General features: G+C 43.3%; 1 protein-coding gene across 1 annotated transcript; it reads left to right on the forward strand.

Annotated features, from left to right (window-relative positions):
• Positions 1–10,718: 10,718 nt before the first annotated feature.
• On the forward strand, positions 10,719–23,238 carry mxra5a (matrix-remodelling associated 5a). The gene is made up of 8 exons (XM_078244081.1): positions 10,719–10,947; positions 12,076–12,205; positions 12,650–12,809; positions 13,261–13,491; positions 13,727–17,701; positions 19,517–20,429; positions 20,529–20,855; positions 21,218–23,238. Exons 1-8 carry the CDS (start codon positions 10,745–10,747, stop codon positions 22,809–22,811), a joined length of 7,533 nt encoding a protein of 2,510 aa, XP_078100207.1. The 5' UTR covers positions 10,719–10,744; the 3' UTR covers positions 22,812–23,238.
• Positions 23,239–24,473: the final 1,235 nt, after the last annotated feature.

The following is a 24,473-nucleotide window of genomic DNA, read 5'->3' on the forward strand; positions in this document are numbered from 1 at the left end:
GGAGTGTGTTTGGATGTTTCCTTGGAGGAAAGGTCCAGGAAAGAGATTCATGCTGCTGGCACTCCCCCATCTATCCCTTTATGAATCATGAAGACGTAGTTGAAAGTGTCCAGATGCGTTAAAGTGTCATGGAAATCTGGTTACCTCACACTCTGCTGTCTGCTGCTGAAACGCACAGCGATGCACTTCCAGCCCCTCAGCTCCCTTTTTACTGCTCTGAAGTGTTTCTGGAGAAACTTTTCAGTGCTGATTCATTGAAACCGTTATACACACACATGTTGAAAAAGCCACAAAAACGTCAAATAAAAGCGACAAAACTGTTTGAAAAGCAAAACAAAGTAAGAGTTAAAGCCGTAACCATATTCTTTGTAAATCTTTACAATCATTCCCAGAGAGAACCAAGCAGGCCTGCCTGCTGCGGTGCACCATTCTGATTTTCTTCCAAACTTGACATTTTCAGCATCAAACGTTAGCTTCCTAGCTCAGAGTTTGTTGTTGTTTCCCAAAGCGAACGGAGTTTGAGACCGGCAACACACAGAAAGAGGAAGGGGTGGAACAATTATCCTGGAAATGTACTTCACTCCATGCATTCAGGTCATATGGACAACTTCTCTGATGTCATGAGGAAAAAATCCAACTACGGACCTTTTTTTGACATTTTTCTAGCCTATTTAGCTTTTTGTCGGACAAGTGATAAACAACAGAAAAGTCAAAAGAAAACCGTCAAAGTCCAGAATAGCAACAAAAATGTTACTAAAAAAAGCTACAAAACGTAGAAAGAACGAAGCAAAAGGTTGAAAAAAGTGCAACAGTGAGCATTTTTTAATGAAAAAAAATGTCTTCTAGTTTCTTCTTCCACACTGGAGGCAGCAGTCCGGTGTCGCGTCAGCATCCAGCAGTCACACTGCCATCTCTTCACAAATTGTGGTGTGAATGCATTATGGGTTAAAAAGTGCATTCTCTGTCCAAACCGTTGTCAAGAGCAACTGGGATGAGATCTTTCAGTAATGAACAGCCAAACATTACAGAATCCGCTTCAATAACAGCTGCTCTCCAAACAGCCTGGTTCCCATGAAACCCTAACCCCTAACCATAACTAGCTTACTCATGGTTATTCCCCTGCGTATCTTCCTCATCATCCAGCTGTTCCACATCTGCCAGACAGGGGACTCATTCACAGCTGATCTGATCTGAGTCTGGAAAGACCACAGATATCCACTGATGATTCAAATACCAGTTTTGAATAAAAAAGAAGAAGAAGAACGCAAAAACAAAAACAAAAGCAAGAAATCATTGAAGTAGTTAACTAACGGATAAAATATGAAACATAACGCTGTGTTAAATTACATGAGAATAGAATAAAAAGTGCCTCTAAAAACCCAGTCGGAGGGACAGGAAGCCTCTGAATCTCTTCCTGGTCCACAGGTGTTAATACGATACGATGCAACTTTATTGACAGTTTACACTGAAGTTCATTTTGTGTTCCCATAAAAGAAGAGCAACACAAATATACATAGCAACACATAAATAAAAGAAGAGCAACACAAAACAGAGTTAGACAACAATGACACATATAGTACAAAGATGTGAACTGCAGCAGTAACAGGATAGACGGATATATAAAAGACTTCTTGAGCCTGTTGTGTCTAAACGAAGGGATTCTTAATCGCCTGTTAGAAGGCAGAAGTTAATGTGTGTGTCAGCATCTTTGTACGTATATGTATGTTGTATGTTTTACATTCCTGTAATTAGCGTCAACAAAAGCGACAAAAAGATGGAAGAAGGCCTCCGAATCGCTCTCCCTGGTCCACGTGTGTGTGTCAGCATCATAATACCTGCCTGTTGGCATACGTATGTGTGATTTGAATGTGTGTGAACCCTCTCACATTCCTGTAATTAGTGTGTGTTTTACCGAAAGCGAGCCGGGCTCCCAGCATGCACCTGGCAGCCAGTCGCAGCGCTCCGGTCTGACCCGGCGACTCTGCGTGTTAGTGGCGGCTTCATGGCAGCAGGCAGAGCCTTTCCTGTTTCTTTTTATTATTGTGTGCCCGGCAGCCAGTCGACACGGAGCATCTGCAGGGTCAGATCACAGCTGCAGCGCAGCAGGCTGCTTATTCTGGGATGGCAGGCTGCGAGCCGGCAGAATACTAAACGGTGAAAGGAGGCTCGCCTTGACCTAGAAACCTGCAACTGAAACAACACAAATACAGAAAGGTGAGGCGGGAGAAAAGCAGCCGGCAGCTTCCTCCGGGTACGGATGCAGAAAAAAAACTACAATCAACAAAGAAACAACAAAAACAGTGAAGAAGGAAAGGCTTGCCTTGACTCGGAAAAAATGTCAAGAAAGAGCGACTAATCTCATGAAGTGGCGTATGTATGACACGCCAATCCATATGCCATTATTGGCGTGTTATCAAGATGCATACTTGCTTTTTAGTGTGTTTATCAACGCCGTTTGGCCTCCGTTGACTTACATTACCTTGTGATTGCGTGTGAATTGACGCCGTAGCGAGTAGTATGAAAGGGAGAAAATCTGTAGGGAGGTTGGTCGGGGGGGAGGATGGGTCAAACACAGGACTTTCACCATGAGACCGGGGATCGGGTCCCGCTTGTCACGTTTCCTAAACTCAACCGTCGCTTTCTTCTTTTACTAAACCCAACCCGTCCGCTGTATACGGCGCTCAAAATGTGTACAGATAACACGCCACTCGGCTTCCGAAAGTGGTGTGTATGTTTACGCAATAACACGACACTTGGAGAAAGTGTGTATACAGCGTAGACATACATCTGGATAGCTCAAAAAGCGTACAGATAACACGCCACTGGCTTACGAAAGTCGGCGTGTATGTTTACGCAAAGTCATGATGTCATGTTGGGAAAAAGGCACGCCTTGAATCTGGGAACTGATCTAGAAGCCTGCGACTGAGAAAACACAAATACAGAAACACAGAGGCATAGATTTCAGGAAGGATGCAGGCGATATGCCCCCCCAACATTTAGAAGAAGTTGATCTGTCCCACCTCACAAAATATGAAAGACAACCCACTCCCTAAAAGATGTAAAAATAACTTCATGGGCTCAAAACATGAACGGAAAATAGTTTCTAGTAAAGAGAAATATAAAGATAATTAATGTAGATCGAAACTGTGGCGCTTCTGGCTTTAACAAGGTCTCATTCTCTAACAGATTTGTTGTTGAGATGTACATGATTCCTACTAAAACATCCTGAAACAGTTGATGTTTTGAATATGCAGAAAGTTTTGAACAACACTGGAGAATAATACTTTACTTTTACATAAATAAAGACATTTGCACCATAACTTGATGCAGAAAAAGCATAAATTGTTGCAGAAACATTCACCAGAATGCAGGGAATGAAGTGTTTGATGCTCAAAGTGTAATGAGGGCTGACCCCCAGGATATAATGTTGAAACTGAGCCTACGCTCTCGCAGAAACGTGAGGCGGGAGAAAAGAAGCCGGCAGCTGATGGACATTTGCTGAGTCATATTTAAGAATCCTTCTGCTTTTTTCAACTCATTCTCAGGAACGGATCATATCGTACGAAAACGTATGCACAACAATTCGTATGATATCCTACGAAATTACAGCCGGTCGAGACGTTCTCTTCGCATCAAAACTATAATGTTTTCACATACAAATTCCACACAAAGGGGCTTTCAAACGCACCAAAATGACGAAGCATTTCATAGGCTATGGCCGAGGAAGAATGCTTTTTCTTTTTGGAAAATAAAATCGCAGTTTAACGCAGTGGATATTTGGTTATTTTGGGATGGGAGTGCTTGTGTTTGGTCCTGTGTGGCTGTGAGGGAGTGTGCTGTGTTTCTGTGCCTGCTAGGTGTGTCTGATGAACAGATGTTATTCCCCCCCCCCCGACTCACTGCATCACAGAGAAACTTCAGAGGTTTCTAGCTAGGGCGAGATCAAGAGCGTACGAGTGCAAGAGGGATTACAGCTGGCAGATACCTTCACACAATTATTCATCCAAAGGACATTGTCTGTCTGACTGCAATGTAAAGTACTCTCTCTCCATCTGAAGTGGAAGAGAGTGGATGTTTATATCATACATTTTAAGTTTGTGTTGCTCTCTTGGCAGTCTGGCATTGGTAGTCTCGCACCAATGGTTGAAATATTTAGCTTAGTTAGTTCGTATTCTTTGTAAATCTTTACAATCATTCCCTGAAAGAACCAAGCACGCCTGCCTTTGTACACGAACCAAATGTTCTTCAAATGTAGACATTTTCAGTGTATAGCTCGCTAGCTCAAAGTTTGTTGTAGTTTCCCGAAGGAAACAAAATTTGAGAACGGAGATACACAGAGAGCGGAGGCTGGAAATATACATCCGTTGATCGAGTACCCTCTTGGAGACAGAAATGATCAAAAGCAAAATGAAACAAACAAACTAACGGTGTGTTCACACAAGCTGTGTTTCATGCAAATTGTACGCTGCAAACATGAGCGAGAATTAAGCGCAACGCTGTCGCAAAAGTTTATCAGTGTCGAGATTCTCTGGCATATTGCATAACCTTGATCGGCCCAAACTTCATTCAGAAAACAAACATTTTAACAGTTGTTTGCTTGTCTCTTGTAGACCGACAAAAAGCATGGAACATGAGATGGTACAGTTAACTTTATGTTAATATGTGGATAATCAAAAATATATTCCTATTTTTTCAAATTAGTTGAGCTACTGCACAATCTTTCCACGTACCCATGATTGGGAATCCGTGACGTACCGTATGAAGAGACCCTCTGTACGCTGCCAGCGACTGTGACCCACCTGGAAATAAACCGTCTCTCTCTCTCACAGTCACACATATTCATACCCTTTCTCTTAAACTGAAAATAAAGAGTATTCCTGCCTTTACACACTCTATAAATCTCTCTCAGTCAGACATATGGCTTTCGTATGTGCTCGGGGTGACTTTTCTGTCATCCGATGACGATTTGCTTGGACAAGAGCCCACAGAGAGAGCGTTGGATACAGTTTGGACGTTACGTAAACACCAAGGGAAGCCGAATGCCTGGAAAGTTAGCAACATCTGGAGATTCAGCAGAAGGGAAAGGGATTAACGCTTCATCCTTCTTCCCTCCAGACTGTTTTCAGAGAGAGAGAAAGAAAGGCAGAGCAAGGTGAAGCAGGATCCCTCTAGATTTATTCACACAGCTACAGCATTTCAGCCTCAGAGCACCGAGGCAGAAATGGGGAAAAGGTTCAGATATCAGAGCTTCAGTGAGCTTTAAGTCTGAGGAAAGGAGAGGAAAAACTAACTCATTGCCGGATGAAAATCCTCCATGACCCTGTCACCCCTGGGCATGTTTTCTAACGTTAACATGTGTCAGCCTCGACTGAAGGTAAAAGTGCTCAAATAACCGTTCAGGGGGCTCAAAACGTTGTTATATCTGAAGAGTTTAGATCTTTCTCATGGTTGCTTCTTAGGGTTGCGTTTCTCCAAAAGTTGAATCTGTCTCAACTTTATTACGGCATTGAAGGAAAAACGAATTCTCAAATCCCCAAATTGGAATTCAAACACCTACCCAACAAACAAATATCTGTATAGTCAGATCCAGCTCTACTTCTTACCAGTTAATAAATGTTTTCCAAAGATTTCAGACACAGGAAATGAAACGGTTGACGCTCAAAGACTTTGGGGGATGACCCCCTTGATCTCCAGACTCTCCGTTTCTAATGTGTCCCCCCCCCCGCCCCAATGTTGAAACTAAACCTACTTGGTTCAGACATTGAAGATGACGTAGTAACAGACTTCCCTCCCTCAGGCCGTCCTGTCATCTTGTTTCATGTGTGGCCCATTGTTGTGTGTCTGTCTGTGCATGCTTTCCCCCAATGAGTGTGTGTCGAGACTGCATGCTGGGCTCATGTGAGTCAGTGTTAATGAAAGGGCTTTGAGGTTTACCTTCAGAGACGGAGAGAAGACCAATCAGCAATTTTTTAGGCTGACACAACACTTTATACTAGCACTTGTGGCACAGTGTGAGCTCTGTCAGATGAACTTGTGTAACCCTTCATCTATTCCCAATGTTTGTTCCAAATGTATAACCAGGGCGCGATTTGTGAAGAAAGCAGAGGGGGGGGGGGGATGTTTTTTGATCGCGCACAACAAAACAAAATATGCAAGAATTAAATCCCCCTTCCAATACCACCATGGATATAGAGCCACTAGGCCATCCAATGGAACATTATCTCCAAATGAGATAGCACAACGTGGTGTCAACATTGGATACATTTTGTCTCCACCGGGGGATAAAAATAATTGAGCACAGGCAGGGATATGTAGACCAGAAACGGAGAAATCCCACGCATCCCCCCCCCCCCAGGATAATCGCACCCTGTGTATAACACTATTTATTATATAAAAGTGGATATTGTTGATTATTTCTTTCAACTGAAATGTCAATATTTAGATTGCTTTGGTCAGCAACTACAACTACTAGCTAGGCTGCTACTAGCTGAATGTTTCAACCATAAATCTGTTACTTTAAACTAACCCTTTACACCATTAGTTAACTATTTCAACAGCTAGCTAAATATTTCAAGGTTTTGATTTTGGTGCTTTTTTTTTAGCACCTTTTCTGAAATTGTTATGGTTTTTTTCAGTTTTTTTGAGCTTTTTTAAAGCTTTTTTGTCGATTTTAGACATTTTTGGCACTTTTAAAGATTGCTACATAACGCTATTTTTGGATAGTTTTTACCATTTTTTCAAAGGCCTTTCCCTGACATTTTTGTGTGTTTTTTTTTCAAAGTTTTTGACGCTTCTTTTGACATATTTGACATGTTTAAAGATTGCTTAAAGGTACAATATGTAACTTTTCTGCATTAAAATGTCTAAAAACGACCATACCTATGTTATATATTTTTTGGAATTGTGTAGTTACACTATCCCAAATGTTTCCATCAAATGGCAAACTCAGAGAAATCTGTTATTTTATTTGTTTCATTTAGCTAGTCGCCCGTCATTGGCGTCATATAACCTTTCACCATCTAGTTACTCGTAACTTCCGTCAAAACACGGGCACCCAGATGATGCGTTCGAGAGTAACTGTAAATCATACAATGTCACAGAAAAAAATACTGGTAACACTGCGCTAAGCCACGAATAAGTTCAATAGTAACGTTAACGTTAGCTGTATATATAAACGATTAATCTAATGCTAATCTAGCCAGCTAGCACACTCCGCTCTGCCTGCCTCACTCCCCCGGCACAAAGAGACTTCATTCGGGATGATAGCTGACAACACAGCCGGGACATGTAGCAATAGCTAGTTACCGTACAGCCAGTGCCGGGTGCTAACGGCAGTTTAATGAAGCATCGGGAAACAGAGAATAGCAGACCCAGGCATCCTAGTCACAACATCGGCCATCCATAATGTTAGCTAGCTAGCTAGCTAGCTACGTCTCCGTAAACGCTAACGGTGTTTGTACCTGCCGAATTTCTCCCCCCTTCGCATTTAGCTGTCTTTCCAGTTAGCTAAATTAACTCGACAACAGGTGTGTTAAGCACCAAAACGAATAGTTGAGATTACAGAAAAGTGAAGGGGGAGATCGGGCAGCTGGGAGATGCTCTCATGCTGCTAACAACAGCAATCGAACATCATCGCCGCAGCGGAGAGTCCCCATGCAATTTACACCCGTCTCTCAGCCTCGTTGAGTAGCTAGCTAGCGTTACAACAAACCCCACCCGCCCGGTAAAATCCAAAAGGTGACATTGGCATGTGAAATAGACTGTGATAGTGTGGTAAAACCTGCTAACGTTAGCCGCTAATGTTAGCTTGCCGGCTCACTAGCTAACTAGTCAGCTAACTGCCAATACAGATTGAATCAAGAAAAACGTAATTATGTTGGGGAAACTGCAGCTATTTTATTAGCATGTGTTGAAAATTAAAAAGTTAAAACCATGCTTATGTTTTGAAAACAATGTACTTTTGGTTTTATGTAGCCTGCAGCTAGATCTAATCAAATAACTACACTAAACAGCATTTGACTGTCTCACCCCAAACCTAGCTTCTAAAGAATGAATTAGGTCATGTCTGTTATTTAGCATAAAGGTAGAAGCTCCTTGTCCCCACACAAGGAGACCTATTGTTTAAACAGCTTTGAGAGCCATCCCCTGTTGAGCCAGACTTGATTAAGACAAATAATGAGTATTCCTGTAGTTTGGAAACAATTGACACTGACTTGGTAAGATCCTGTGACCGGGTGTGGCCTCAAGACACATTGATTTTGAAGACATCTGACCAATAAGGAGGGATTTGATTTGAGGAACCACCCAGGTGTAGGGAATAAATGGGTGATCCTGAGAAGGATTCAGGACTGCAAACTGTGACCCCACAAGGAAGCATGTTCTGTATGTCCGCTGCTTGCAGTGTATTGTTTTGTCATGTCATGGGACTGTTTTTATGTGACTCCATCAAGGAGAAGCATGATTCTGTTAGCTGCAGTGTAACATTTGCTTTCTGTCTTGTCATTTTCATCATGTTGTTTATTAAACCTTTTGTTAATTCTTTCAATTGGACCAAGCCTCTCCTTCCTCCTCAGAAATCAAACGATCACGTCTTTTAGAATTTCTTAACACATGATATGAATAAACGTTACTAAATGTAACGTGAATAAACTTGAATGGGTAAACTCGTCCGTGAACAGATGCATTCTAATCGACGATCAGCGTTTAGCAATAAAAACTCCCATAATTCCACGCAACTTCCCTACAATCCATTGTTTTGGTTGAGAGACCCCTAGTGGCAGAAAGTTAAATATTGTACGTTTAATAATTTAATTTTCTGACATTTTTGACCATTTTTTTAAACACTTTTTCGACTTTTTATTATGCTTATTTTCAAAGTTTTGTATGCCTTTTTAAACACTTTTAAAGTTAACTAAATAATCTCCAAAGTTAGGCTACATTTTAGTGAAGAAAGGCATGTCCATTTTCAATGGCTGCTTAATGTTAGGGGGGCACTGCCCCCCCCTATAACCGCCATTGTGGCTCCTCCTGTTGCGTCTCCTTCACTCATTCCTGCCTGCAAAACTGCACACAGCGCACCGGCATTTAGGAGTTAGACGCACACTTTTCCCGGAGGATTTTACTTCTAAATCTGTGTTCTGTGTCTCCTCTGTGAAGATTTCCACAGTTTGCAACCCCAACTTTGTTCATTGCCTCTAGTTTCAATTTAGTTTAACTGCGGTTTCTGGACTTTATCCACGTTAAAATGGAATATGAGGAGTTCCCCATGGAGAGGCTATCGAGATTTTGAGGTAAAAGCTTTCGTGTTTCTTTACAGGGATTTGAGCTGAAGTTATGGAATATTTAGGGAGCACTTTTGGCTGAAACTCTCGTGCGTATGTCACCGCATTTGATCCATTTACGCGCTGATGCAGGCAAACAGTCACCCACAAAAACTTGAGCCAAATTTGCAGCAGCGCTGCAGGGAATTAGGTTTTACCTCTGAGGGATTATGACATCTGTCATCTGAGACGTTTTATTCCTGTTTTATTTTCGCAAGCACATGAATCAGTTCTTTTCTAAGGAAGCAAATAAGAGACAAAATTATTTACATTTTAGCAGCCAATGAATAATTTAATAGTGAAATATTCTACTTTGAATACCATGTTTCTATATTTCTTTTGGATTCACGTTTTTGAAATTAAAATGTGAAGTTTCTTGATTTGCAATTTCAAAAGGTGGATTTAATGGTTACAAACTCGGATCCCAAAATTCAAGTTAGAACTCACTGCGTTTGGATATTAGAATGGCAAGCTTTTTAAAAAGAAACTAATAGACTTAGATATATACTTATATATACTTATTTAATTAAATTACACTATTTTGATAAGGGAACAAAGCCGCTTTCCATTTGAGTTTGTTGACAGATACAAAACAACATTCGAGAGCTTTTTGATTTTATTTGCTCAGTAATGGATGTGATTTAAAATGTAGCAAAGTACTAATAATAGTAATACTTAAAACTAAACATACTTAAGTAATAGAACAAGTTTTAAAAACTACTTTAAAAAGTGAAAATACAATAAAAACTACTCAATTACAGTAACGTAAGTAAATGTAGTTAGTTACTTTACACCTCCGCCCGAAACCAACCTAACCTAACGGTAGTCAAACAAACCGGACTTTGGCGTCAAACGTGCCCGGGCACAGTTTAACTGGGCCAAGTGTGAGTGTGCCATGAGTTGCAAAGTCTAAATTGCAATTGCAAATTGTTCCATTTACATTCATTGAGTTATAAGCCAAAACGCTTCTAGCTTGATTATAGCGCCCCCTAATGGCCGATATTCACCCAATTTGGTACAGAGTCTCAGAGTGGCATCGTGAAGAAGTTTTCTGTTGATAGCATTTTGTTTGGCCGAGATATGCTAAATGTTGTGTTTGGTAGCTAGCTACAAAAACCGAGTTGACTGCTTTCCATTTAAGAAGTCGGAATATCGTATTTCACAGCTCTATCCAAGTTAGCTATTGTTAGTTACATTGTTATGTACTAATTGTTATGTTCAGCTATTATTATTACAGCTTTCACTGCTGTTGATGCACGGGGCAGCTATGTTGGATTTGATATCTTTCCATTTGAAGTTTCCGACTTGGAACTTGCGAAGTCCGACTTCCTAGTACAAATGGAACGCACCATAATGAATGTGTGATGTGTTGGTAACATTATCATTGCAGTTATTCGACGGGCAGCTGCTGTAACTGATTGAAGATGGAGCGTCTGGTCGTATGCATCCTCCACACTCTGCTGCTGCTGCTGATGGTGCCCAATGTTGCCCCGATGCCCCGTGTTGCACCGGCGCCCTGTCCCCGGCCCTGCTCCTGCCCCCAGCCTGCTGAGCTCCACTGCACCTTTCGTTCCCTCCTCTCCATCCCAGCAGCTGTTTCCAAACATGTGGAGCGCATCAATCTGGGGTCAGTGCAGAAAATAATCCACAGATAAGGGTTAGGCAGGTTCAATCCCCCTGCTCTGGTGTTTCCCCCTCTCATTCCCCCTGCTCTGGTGTTTCCCCCTCTCATTCCCCCTGCTCTGGTGTTTCCCCCTCTCATTCCCCCTGCTCTGGTGTTCCCCCCTCTCATTCCCCCTGCTCTGGTGTTCCCCCCTCTCATTCCCCCTGCTCTGGTGTTTCCCCCTCTCATTCCCCCTGCTCTGGTGTTTCCGAGCCCCTAAACCGGAGACATTTGGAAACATTTCTGACCCGTTTTGGTTTGGAATCTGCGGGGTTGTGTTTCAAACGGAGACCTTTGGCAACACCGACACTGACGCCAACGTTTCTCCTCCTGATTGGGTCTCATCGGTCAGGACGTCTCGTTTTCTGAGACTAAAGCTACTAACGTTACCATGGCAACTACCAGCAGTGGGCGGAGTCTCCACGCTGCCTCCTGTTTATGCCCAGTATACCAGAATTTTGGTTTGGGCGTGTTAGTTTAAACAGCGATTAGTTCTTCTGGAGATAAAAAACACTGGTGCACCGAGATCACTTTGGGCTCAAAACTCAAACGCTTAAAAACCAAAACGTAGAAATGTGAATGGAGCCTCAATTGGGCTGTATTTTAAAACAAAGCAATTTACCGGGGCCACACATTTTCAGTGGGAAGTAAAGCAGCAAGTAATGACATTTAAATCCAACACAAATAAATGCAATGAATAAAAATGTGTATTCGTTGTTTCCTTTTTAAATTTGGTCACATCTGACACAGGCACATCGAAAAGTGCAGTCCAGACAGGATTAAACCGATGGTTTTCATTCTCAATTTTGCGCTTCAGGGTTGAGAAAGACATGTTTTTCTATTTTTATCACAGCATTACTACTTCTGCCGTTACAACTACATTAAAATAACAACATTTGAAACAACGTGCTGCATTCTGTGTTGAATGTTACTTGGCTATGGTGGACTGTTGCATTCATGATCTTTACTACTATGTAGGAACATCTGTAGGCTTGGTTTTTCTTTATAGAAAAACGGATTTCATTTTATCCAGGCCCATATATTGTTTCCCATAAATGGGTTTTAATGGCCACTCTGGTTTTGTTGTTTCAGGTTCAACAGCATTAATAAGATTACAGACAAATCTCTGGCTGGTCTGAGGAAGCTGGAGCTTCTGATGATCCATGGGAACGACATCTACAGTCTGCCTCACGGAGCGTTCAAGGATCTTACTTCACTACAGGTACAGCGACTAAAACACGCCGTACAAAATGTTATCTTGGAATAAATTAATGGATGAATGGCTGTCAATGTGCAAGACACTGAACCCCAATGAGGAATCCAGTAATATTAATAACATTATACTAACACATTTAATATATTAAAAGATCCATGTCTGGATTTCATTAATCAATTAACACTCAATCAATCAATCAAATCACTTCAACAAAGATTCATTTTAGTTGAAGAACAAATGATTTTAACCTAGCCATAGTTTTACTTTTCTATTGTGTCTCTTTATTGTCATTTTGGTGTCGTTTGTAGTGGTTTGGTGTATGTTTGTAGTAGTTTCACTCAAACAAGAAGAACAGATTTTAATTGGAGAATAGATTATTTTAACCCGGCCCTGTTCATAATATCAAATGTTGACTTTCTTTCTGTTTCTCCTCGCTGGTCATTGGTTTAGATGTTGAAGATGAGCTACAACAAGCTGAAGGAGATCAACAGACACACCCTTCAGGGTCTGTGGTCCTTGGCCCGGTTGCACCTGGACCACAACCGCCTGGAGTTCATCCACCCTGACGCCTTCCACGGCCTCACCTCGCTGCGGCTGCTGCAGCTGGAAGGCGAGTCCCGAGTCACTACACTCTGCACTAACCTTCATCAACCTTTACATCTGGGTCGTTCTCACACTTTCCAAATATTCTTTTTTGACATTTTTGGCACTTTTTTCAAAAATGTTAGCACTTTTTTGACATTTGGCTAACTTTGAAATATTTATATAGCATTTATAATAGTAAGCCAACAGTTAAAATAGTAAGCTAACATTTGAAATAGTTAGCTAACCGTTAAAGTAGTTGGATAACGCTTGACATAATTAGATAACGGTTGAAATAGTTAGCCAACCCTTAAAATATATAGGTCGAAATTGTTAGATGAAAGTTGAATATAACATTTGAAATAGTTAGCTAACCGTTGAAGTAGTAAGATAATTGTTTAGATAGTTAGATAACGGTTGTGTAAGTGTAACTTCCTGTGTCAATAAAGCCTTTTTTGATTCTGATTCTGATTCCGAAGGCAACTGGCTTCAGCAGCTGCACCCAGACTCCTTCACCACCTTCACTCTGATGGGACACTTCCACGTCTCCACACTGAGGCACCTCTATCTGTCGGACAATGGGCTAACGTCACTGCCCTCCCGGCTGCTTGCGGCCATGCCTCAGCTGGAGAACCTGTACCTCCACGGGAACCCGTGGACATGCGACTGCAACATGCGGTGGCTCCGTGTCTGGTATAAAAGTTCGCCAGGTTAGACTTTGACTTTCTGCATTTTCTTTAGTCTTGGGGTTAAAGTTTGTAGTTGATTTGTGTTTTTTTGACATTTGTGGCACGTTTTTCAACATTTTGGCTTTTTTCAACGCCTTTTTTAGATGTTTTGACATTTTTGGTCTATTTTCAACGTTTTTGACACTATATTAGACTTTTTTGGCGCTTTTTTCTGCATCAAGGTCTTATTTGACAGTTTTGTTGTTTCTGTCTCCAGGTGTCTTGAAATGTAAAAAGGACAGGGCCCTTCCTGGTGGCCAGCTGTGTCCCATGTGCTCCTCTCCCAGGCACCTCCAGACTAAAGATCTCCTGGCTGTGGAGAACCTGGTCTGCAGCAGCCCCGTCATCAGCTCCCTTCACCGGACTTCCCCGCCCGATGACATCGAGAGTGAAGTCATGACCAGGGAAGACTTCAGGGAACCATTTGGAAACGTCTCTCTAGGCCTGTCAGACGAGCATGGGAATCAAGTGGACTTGGAGTGTGGTATTGGCGAGCCAAGAGAGTTTACCAAGATCAGTTGGGAGCAACTAAACAAACTCCAGTTGGCTTCCAACATCACTTTGTCAGTGGATCTAGACTGCCCCGTTGATAGAGAAAAGTATGAGCAACTGTGGAGGCTGATTGCATACTACAGCAATGTGCCAGCCCACCTACGAAGGGGTATGATGCTCAGAAAAGAGCCTCATCCAACCTATGTGTACAAACAGGACTCTGAGAAGGACACCCAGTACTACACAGGTGTTAAAGTTAATATCATGGCCCAGCCGGCATGGCTGATGCAGACATCTGCAGACCTTCAGCTGAACAGACTTCAATCATCAGCCAAGATGGTAAAACTGACTTTGAGCATGGATGTTTCAGAGACAGTGGAGGCGGAGCTGGTGCAGAGACAGAGCAGGACATGGGTCATGATCGAGTCAACAAACATGACTCGGAAAGTGTTGAGTGCTATCCTGGGAAGTGCGAGTCAAATGTACTGTAACGTACACAGTTCTGGCCAACCGGTGATCAACTGGATGCTGCCAGACGGCTCAAAGGTGGAGGCACCGTACAGCGGTCCAGACAACAGGGTGTCTGTGTCCAGCGATGGACGGTTGGACATTAAAACTGTCAGCCACACAGACGCTGGAATTTACTACTGCACTGCCAAGGTTCATGGAGACCTTGCTGTCATGCCTTTCTATCTGTCGGTGCAGGAATCCTCCAGCCCTCCCCCAGGGGAGGACGCCTTAATTACATCTATTGAGGGATTCACAGGCAACCCCGTTTCCCTTCCTTGCATGGCATCTGGTTCTCCTGATGCTGAAATTAACTGGATTCTACCCAACCGCAACATCGTTAGTTTCCAATCCAACTCCTCCAGAGCTTTGGTCGATTCCAACGGCACTCTACATATCCCTCGAACTCAGTTAATGGACAGCGGTTATTATAAATGCATCGCAGTTAATCTACATGGCGTGGATACGCTGGCTACGAAAATCACTTTCATGCAGCGCAAAGGGACAATTAGGCCATTGAAGACGTTTCCAGCGAGGCCTCAGTCGGCTTCAGGAGTGAACACTCAGATTAAAGTCCCCACAGAGAATACAGAGGATGCTTCAGGGGATATTGAAGTTACTCAGTTGGGGGCTCCGTTGAGCCGCTTGGATCCTTTGAGAAGGAGAGTTCCCGGGGGTTTGGCTCCTGGAAGGAGAGGCGTTTATCCATCAAGGACTATGCGAAGGAGACCACCGGTGCTGCGGAAAACAACAGTATCACGTGTCGAAGACAGGAGGAAGATTAACGTGTCAAAGAGTAAAATAGACCCAGAGAAATGGGCTGACATTTTGGCTAAGATTAGAGATCGAAATGCTGATCGAAATACTATGACACTTCTCCCATTTCAGTATACAACAGAGAGGAAACTGACACAGCAGAATACAGAGTTGCAAGATACTTTTGAGGGATCATCCGATGGCATGACTGACTTCACAACACTGCACACTCCAACACAATATACACAAATGAAAATGGATAAACACATCACAACCAAAGACTTGAATTGGGATCTACACACGACTTCAAACAGTGTGTTTTTCCTTCCACAGCTGACCACATCTGTTCCCCTACAGGCTGTCACTTTCTGGCAGGCTAACACAAACACTGCAAGCAGCAGCGGTACATTTTCTCTACAAGAGAACCATAGCACAAATGCAGATGTTGACAGAGTCAAAACAGCTGATGGATCTAAGGCCTTGCAGAGGAGTGGGAATACGGATAGACAGAATGTTCTTGCCAGCTCTAATAATGACCGAGAACTCTCTTCAAGGGGAAGTGAAATTATACCTTCGGTCAACCCAAATGAATCAGAAACAAACCAAGAGGAAAATGGAAAATATAAGGACACACTTGATGGTTTGCAATCCCAAGCAATGCTCACAACAGTATCTCAATCAACTAGACTTGTATCAGAAACAAATCAAGAGGAAAATGAAAAATATGTTCGTGGGACTACAACAACTTCACAGTTGCGCACTCCGACAAAGGACACAACTATTGACTTGCAATCTCAAGAAATGCTCACAACAGTTTCTCCAATAACTACACTTGTATTTACTACTACAAAAAGGATTGGGTCTGAAGAACAATCGCCCCCGCGCCTACGACAAACTAACTCCAGGAGAAGGAATGGTGGTCGCCGGAGAAAGCCAAACAAAAGGAAACAAAAGCTGAATAAACCCACCCAGTTTATTGCCACCACAAGTGCAAATGCTCCAAGGACTACTGCCTCCACTCAGTTAAAAATAAATTCATTAGAAGTTACGACAGCCAATTTAAATACGACTGTTCCATTCAGAGGCAGCCAAGCGACGTCATCAGGCAGACTGAGTCATGAAGAAAGCACAGTCTCAGGGCATAACGATGAGGCAGCCACCAAACTCTTTTCACTGCCCCCCGAAACAAACGAAAGCCATCTACCCCTGGCCAAACCGCTATTCAAAAGCACATCACCAGCACCATCATTTCCAACTGCCTCTCCAGAAATGGGTCACGGAAAGACAAGTTCTCACACAGCCTTGAGAATCTCAGAGAGTGCGTCTGCTTCACAGCGCTCGGATATGTTCACATCACTCACTCAGTGGAGGTTTACGGGCAGCCCTCTTCCACCTGTTAAACCCTTAGAGGAAACACAAAGAGTAAGCGTTACGGGAGACCTTGGACCTACACCACGCTCTGGCAATTTCTCGGGGGGTTTTCACGCTGTAACGCAAATGCAAACAGATGTCAGGCAGAATGAATCAGACCATCAATACATACCCACGGAAAAAGGTGAACAGATGCTTTTGAAAGAGACTGACAAGCATTCTTCACTGCTGCTGCCAACCCTGTCCGCCTCAGCTGCTTCCTTGATGGAGCATGAAATCAGGACAACTTCTGAATACACGTCAAGTGGCTTTATCAAAACATGGCTCAGCATGCTTTTGGAGGGTGATTCGGACACCGATCAGATTACCACAAAGAAATCTACAATACCTGAAAAATCCTATCATAGTTCAAGTAAAAATAGAACCACAAGTAGTGAGTCAGAGTTAGAACGGCATCCTAAAGAAACTACAAACATAGGAAGTAATGTCAATGACCTTTTTACAAGTACCGTCATTACAAAACCTCCCTCTGCTACTTCATCAAGGCCTGATGCTGTGATCCCATCTACAGTGGCACCACATGTAACGCTACCGAAAACATTGTCCACAGGCGCAGAAATGGGCCCTTCATTGAGGGCCATAACGGAGGAGGCTCCCAGCATCAACGTCATTCCCAACAACCAAAACATTGAACCCATCATCAAATCAGACTTCTATCCTGCAACTCAGCCAACTGACCCCAAACTGGCTCTATTTTTGAGTACAAATCCAACTTCCCCAGCCCTAATTTTGACCAGCGGGCGGACAATCAAGCAGATGGCCACCCCTGCACCAACAATTACTGCAATCCCAACTGATCCATTCAGAGAGGGACTTTTAACAAGCACTCAAGATGTGTCCAGAAAGCAACAGCTGCCTGGACAAGGATCTATTCCAAGAGGGAAGCCAAGGATCACTAAAAGCAATTTCCAGACTTTGACTGTGGAAGCTGAAACAGATGCTCAGCTTCCCTGTGGGGCTGAGGGTGAGCCAATGCCTTTCCTGTCATGGACTAAAGTTGCAAGTGGTATGTATGACTCAACCTCTCAACAACTCAGTATGTTATGTACATCAGGTCAGGCTTTTGACTTCCTTCTTTACAAGCACTACAGAAAATGGGAATAATTATTGAATCAGTGTAATCACATAGTACGTGCAGAACAGGGGTGTACTGGGTGGGGGAGCTCCAGCCCCGAATGTTTTCTCCAAAGCCCTGAATCTTTGAAGGCTTTTAAATTAACTTCAACTTTTTGTCATTTCCCCTCAGTCTCTCTGACTGGCAAGTCAATGCAGCAACCCTAACTATGTTATGGAACTTTTTTTTTTTTTTTTTATTAAAAAATGCCGAAAAAATAGGATGTTACCTATCATCTTTTCTCCCAAGAAATGTTTTTTTATTGCATCTACGCCCGGCTTTATTGAAGTTTCCAATAACAATAACTGAAAAATTTATATAATTTATCATAATTGTTACTAGTGCAGTGTGTCTGTTTGGAGCTTACTGATTGCTTGGTTCCTTGCTCAGCCTCCACAAAATGCTGCTTGCAGCATTCTCAAGAACTGCTTATTCGATCGACTTCATCATCGACACTGCGCTTCTTTTGGTCCTCAGTAATACACCTGCCAAAGGTGAAGAAGAAATTGGATATCTTGAGATATATGAATGACAGTCATACATGCATAAGTTCACAGAGAGAGATTCCTTCCTGTACAGGTAGATGATGCTACTCCAGCAACACATTTTGGCCAGATGGCACCATATTTGTTGGGGCCACTCAGACATAACTACACATGTCCACTAAATGTGGTTGCAAAAGCACAAAGCGTTCAGGAGCTATGACATATTTTGTAATATAAGCCCTGTGCACAGCATTTGAGCATATTTTGAGGGCCAGTTATAGAAAAACTGTATGGAATATCAAAATTTGAAAATATTTTTTTTCCAGCTTGGTCCAGAGATAATCTGTACCAAATGTGGTGATCATTGCTCAAAATCTGTAGAAGTAGTGTAAAAACTGGTTTGGAAACAATTAAAAATGGCAGATTATCAAATTGAGTGTTGCGGTTCAAAGGTTTCAGGCCAAAAACGTAAAGTAAGCTGTTATAGCACACACGGACAGAGATTGCTTGCTTTATAGATTCAAGGGATTTATTCGTCACATATACATACGTATGTAGTAAGTATGTATTTGGCCAGCTATAGTAAAACTATATGGAACTTTAAAAATCTGAAGAGGTAACTTTTTCCAGCTTGGTCCAGAGATGATATGTACCAAATTTGGTGATGATTGTTCCAAACTTTTAGGGGTAGCAAAGAAACCGATTTGGTCATAATTCAAAATGGCAGAAAATTTATCAAGATGAAAATAGGCATGGCTTATAAGGATAGATCTGGACCCACAGCATTCAGGGAAATTTTTTTTTGTTACAGATCAAAAGTTACAGGCCAACATGTAAAGTTCGTTGTCATAGCGCCACCATCTGGTGAAATTGCACCAAATTCGTCAGAAACCAATGGGAGACGTCACAGATGCTACGTCCACTAATTTAACAGTCTATACATTTAATGTCTTCCCCTTACGCATATACTATGTGTTAGAAAACACTTATATTTGAATTTTCTCTCTTTCCGTTCATGCAGGAGCGAGTATCGCTCAGAACACCAGGGTTCTTTTGAAGTTTTTGTCGTTTTATTTGACTTTTGTCACTTTTTTTATGTTTTAACCTGATGAATCACTTTATATTATGTTTGAGAGTTTCTGTGTGTTTTCCTGTGATTCCTGATTTATTTTAATGAAATACTTTTTTAATATACTTTAAAATTCTCTTTTAATTCATGCAGGAGCGAGTATCGCTCAGAACACCAGGATCCAGAGGTTCGAAGTCCATCCAAATGGTACGTTAATAATTAGGAACACACAGCCCACAGATGGAGGGCAGTACCTTTGCATGGTCCAGAACCAGTATGGCACAGACAAGATGGTGGTCAACCTTGTGGTTTTCGCTCAGCATCCGCGGATCCTCCAGCCTCGGCACAGGGACATAACTGTGCACCTCGGTAGCAAAGTCGATTTGGAGTGTAACGTGGAGGGTCACCCTACACCTCGAGTCACGTGGACGCTCCCAAACTACGTCCATGCTGCTGTAGCTGGCATTGCCGCTCAGCAAAATGTCGCCGTCTTCAGAAACGGGACTCTCCGGATAAACCAGGCTGCTTACGCAGACCAAGGGATTTATAAGTGCATTGGGAGCAGCGCAGCGGGAGCCGACACGGTCTCGGTGCGACTTTACGTGTCTGCGTTGCTGCCCATGATTCAACAGATGCGACACGAGAACACAACGCTCCTAGAGGGCACCAACGCCTACATCCATTGCTCGGCCGCAGGTGGCGCACAGCCACATATACGCTGGATCACACCTGACGGCGTTCAGCTCATCGCTTCCCAGTTTGTCAACGGACGCAAGCTCGGTGTCTTCCCCAACGGGACGCTGTACATACAGAGTTTGGACCAGGGAAATGCAGGGAGATACGAGTGCTCAGCGAGTAACGCGGTGGCTTCCAGCACAAGAACGGTGATCCTGAGCATAAGGAGGAATCTGTCCTCTGCCAAGGCCCATATCACCTCTTCATCCCCCCAGAGAATAGATGTGATCTACGGGGGGAGGCTGCTGCTCAACTGTGTGGCGGCAGGAGTCCCAGAGCCCCGGATAATCTGGAGGACGCCCTCAAAGAAGCTGGTCGATGCTCAGTACAGGTAACAAATGCACAAGCTACTTAATGGTTTTATAAATGTTTAAATAAATGAATGTGTTTAATGTCCTCTGAATTCTGAATGTTTCTATTATCTTTGCAGTTTTGACCCCAGGATCAAGGTGTTCCCTAATGGCACTATAACCGTTCACTCTGTGACCGACAAGGACAGCGGTGACTACCTTTGTGTGGCACGAAACAAGATGGGCGATGACTACGTTCAGCTGCGGGTTGACGTGCTGACCAGGCCAGCCAAGATCGAGCAGAAGCAGCAGAGATCCAGTCAGGAGGTTGCATACGGCGGAGACCTGAAGGTGGACTGCGTAGCATCCGGTCTCCCCAACCCTGAAATCAGCTGGGCGCTGCCCGATGGCACCATGCTCAACCCGGTCAAACAAAGAGAGATTCTCAGTGGGGGGCGCACTCGCAGGTATGATGATGGTATGGAGGAGTGGTTGGAGAATAAAGTAGCAGAAAACCGAAATACTGAAGTAAAGTACAAGCACTGTGGACTACAACAAGCAGGCCAAAAAAAAACTGACGTTCTGGACCAGAACGGAAAGTTCAAAGGAGAACATACTGGCTTTGTTGTCAGAGAAAACTAGTATTTCATCTTAGCGTGTTTCCTTAATATGAAATAACATGGTCATTTTATAATTTAACACATTAAATATATTACATATTTCTCCTTTAATAACCACATAATTGGATATAATCATACATGAAATTTTGAATAATGCACATAACTCTTAACTAACAGCTTCTTTCCTTTCCTATCTGAACTCTATGTAGGTATGTGGTGTTTGACAATGGAACGCTGTACTTCAACCATGTCGGCACACCAGAAGAAGGCGATTACACCTGCTACGCCGAGAACCAACTCGGCAAAGATGAGATGAAGGTTAGAGTCAAGGTAAAGGTTGCAACTTCCTCGCCAAAAATCCAGGATAAGGACCAAAAGACCATCAGGGTTTTCTATGGAGAGACTGTTACACTGAGATGTAATGCCAAAGGGGAACCAACGCCTGTCGTTACATGGATATCCCCCACGAATAGAGTTATCGCCACTGCAATGGACAAATACCAAGTCCTGGATGACGGGACATTGGTGGTTCAAAAGGTTCAGCGTTTTGATGACGGTAACTACACCTGCATGTCCAGGAACAATGCAGGACAAGACCATAAAGTCATCAGGTTGGAGGTTCTCGTAACCTCTCCAATGATTAACGGCTTAAAAGGAACTTTAAACGCCGTCAAAGTGACCGCAGTCGCCGATCAACGGACACTTGTGGACTGTATCGCAGAGGGAATGCCCATTCCTCGCATCATGTGGGTTCTACCAGGAAATGTAATCCTTCCGGCGCCATATTACAGCAACAGAATGACCGTTCACCCAAATGGTACTTTGGAAATCCGGTTGGCCAAGAGGACGGACTCAGGGCAGCTGGCTTGTATCGCTCGTAACGAAGGAGGGGAGGTTAAACTGATAGTCAACTTAGATATAAAGGAAGTTGTCGAAAAGGCACAAATCAGAGGTACTAACACAGATAATCTATCGTTGACTGTGGGGAATGCTGTGACTTTGAATTGCTCCTTCGAGGGCTCAACACTACCTCACGTCACCTGGATTTTACCCAACGGCACACCTTTGCATAGTGGTGCTCAGTTCTCAAAGTTTTTCCACCGGCCCAACGACAGCTCTTTGATCATCAGCAACCCTTCCATTGCTGAAGCCGGTATGTACCGCTGTCTGGGGCGTAACTCTCGAGGGCTCGTGGAGCGTACATTCACATTGTCCCCGGGGAAGAAGCCAGAGATTATCAACCATTACAACTCTCCGGTCAGCGTTGTAAACGGCGAAGGACTTTTGCTTCATTGTCTAACCAATGCCAAACCTTTTAGACTGACATGGACGCTTCCAAGCGGGGTTGTCCTCAACAGGCCGCAGAGAGCTGGACGGTATGCCGTGCTGGCTAATGGGACACTTTCCATCCATCAAGTATCAGTCTATGATCGGGGTTTGTACGGTTGTCGAGCTGCGAATGAATACGGCAGCTCTCAGCTTTCTGTGTCAGTAATTGTGATGGCATACCCGCCTCGAATCACCAACGGCCCTCCCTCTGTGACTTACGCCAAACATGGAGTAGCTGTTCAGTTGAACTGCTTAGCAACTGGGATCCCTAGAGTTGAGGTAGCATGGGAAACACCCGATAAAACCCGCTTGGCTGTCAGTGCACAGCCACGCCTTTTTGGGAACAAGTATCTTCATCCACAAGGTTCCCTCGTCATCCAGAATCCGACGCAAAGAGACGCTGGTGTCTATCGATGCACAGCCAGGAATGTCATTGGCAAAGACTCAAAAGCTACAATCCTCAATGTGTTCTGAAGAATTTTCCTATTCATAATGGAGTGTTTGCATACTGTATGCCCAAAGAACTGCCCAGTTAAAAGCAGCTAATGTTTGTAATGATCAAAATGTTGTAAAAACTGCTGTCACAGTGATGAAATAATGAGTCGATGAAAGCCTGCAGTGGTGCTTTGAGTGTGTTCTGTATAGAGGCAAAACATGGATCGTATTTTGTGAGCCATAGTTCATCATTTCCACCATTTTGTGTTTAATCCACATCACTGGGAATTATCAATGGGCCTCCCATTTTGAGCGTTTAGTAGAGCTGCAAGGAAAAATGCATATTGGAAATATGCATATAATATATATATATATATAAAAATATTGGCGACATCCATAGATGGATATCAGATTTTTTTCCAGAAAGAACTGCCAGTTTCAGTACCTTTGTAGTAATGGCCCTGTGGCTCAGCATTAAAGTAAGTTTTCTCAGAATTGTTGGTGTCTTTTTAGTTACATAATTCATTGTTTTAGTTACATAATTCAGTGTTTCCCTACAATTGCTTGTTACTAACTTAGCTCTGGGGAGCTTATTCCCCGGAGTCCTTATGTTTTTTTGCCCAGCAGTTTTCCTTGGATTAGGGTGGCACCTAAATCATGGTTGCAGCTGTCGCCGTGGTCCTGCTCCTCGCCCTGCTATGGCCTGCTACACCCTGCTACGCTCTGCAGTGCCCTGCTACACACTGCTACATCCTGTTATGCCCTGCTATGCCCTGCAACGTCCTTCTATGCCCTGCTACGCCCTGCTATGCCTTGCAGTGCCCTGCTACGCCCTGTAATGCCCTGCAGTGCCCTGCTACGCCATGAACTACTACAACTACTATTTCTAGTCATAGTTCCATTATATTTATTGTGACTATTATTGCCACTGTTCATCACACCCCCAACTAGCACTGTCAGACACCGCCTACCAAGAGCCTGGGTCTGTCCGAAGTTTCTCCCTAAAAGGAAGTTTTCCTCACCACCCAAGGTTTGTCCCTAAAAGGGAGTTTTTCCTTGCCACTGTTGCACTAAGGGCCCTATTTTAACGATCTAAGCGCACGGCGTGAAGCGCCTGGCGCAGGTGTGTTTAGGGCATGTCCAAATCCACTTTTGCTAGTTTGACGCCGGAAAAAAGGGTCCGGGCGCATGGTTCAAAAGGGTTATACTTAGTGTCTTCATTAATCATAGGTGTGTTTTGGGCGTAACATGTAATAAACCAATCAAAGATCATCTCCCATTCCCTTTAAAAGCCAGGCACGTTTGGACCTTGGAGCATTGCTGTTATGATGGAGGATTTGCACCGTAATATTTGTATTTGTAATCTTCTGCATATGTGTGTGCTGCTGTGTGTCCCTGTGTGTGAAACAAGCATAGTGTGCACGCGCTGTGCACGAACCTGCCTCAAGATTGCAATACTCCCAGAATGCACCTGAACACACCTCCCTGTAAGACCAGACATGGGTACTGGACGGGAAACTGACAACTGTGTCGGTCTTAAACTAGCAAAGACACTTGTGTTGGGCTTTGCGCTGCACCGGGTGACAGATAGGGCACTAAATGCTTGCTCTTGGGGGAATCACTGGAATTGTTGGGTCTTTTTAAATTATAGAGTGTGGTCTAGACCTACTCTATCTGTAAAGTGTCCTGAGATAACTCTTG

Source organism: Sander vitreus, chromosome 24, assembly GCF_031162955.1.
Source record: "Sander vitreus isolate 19-12246 chromosome 24, sanVit1, whole genome shotgun sequence".
Taxonomy (NCBI): Eukaryota; Metazoa; Chordata; class Actinopteri; order Perciformes; family Percidae; genus Sander; species Sander vitreus.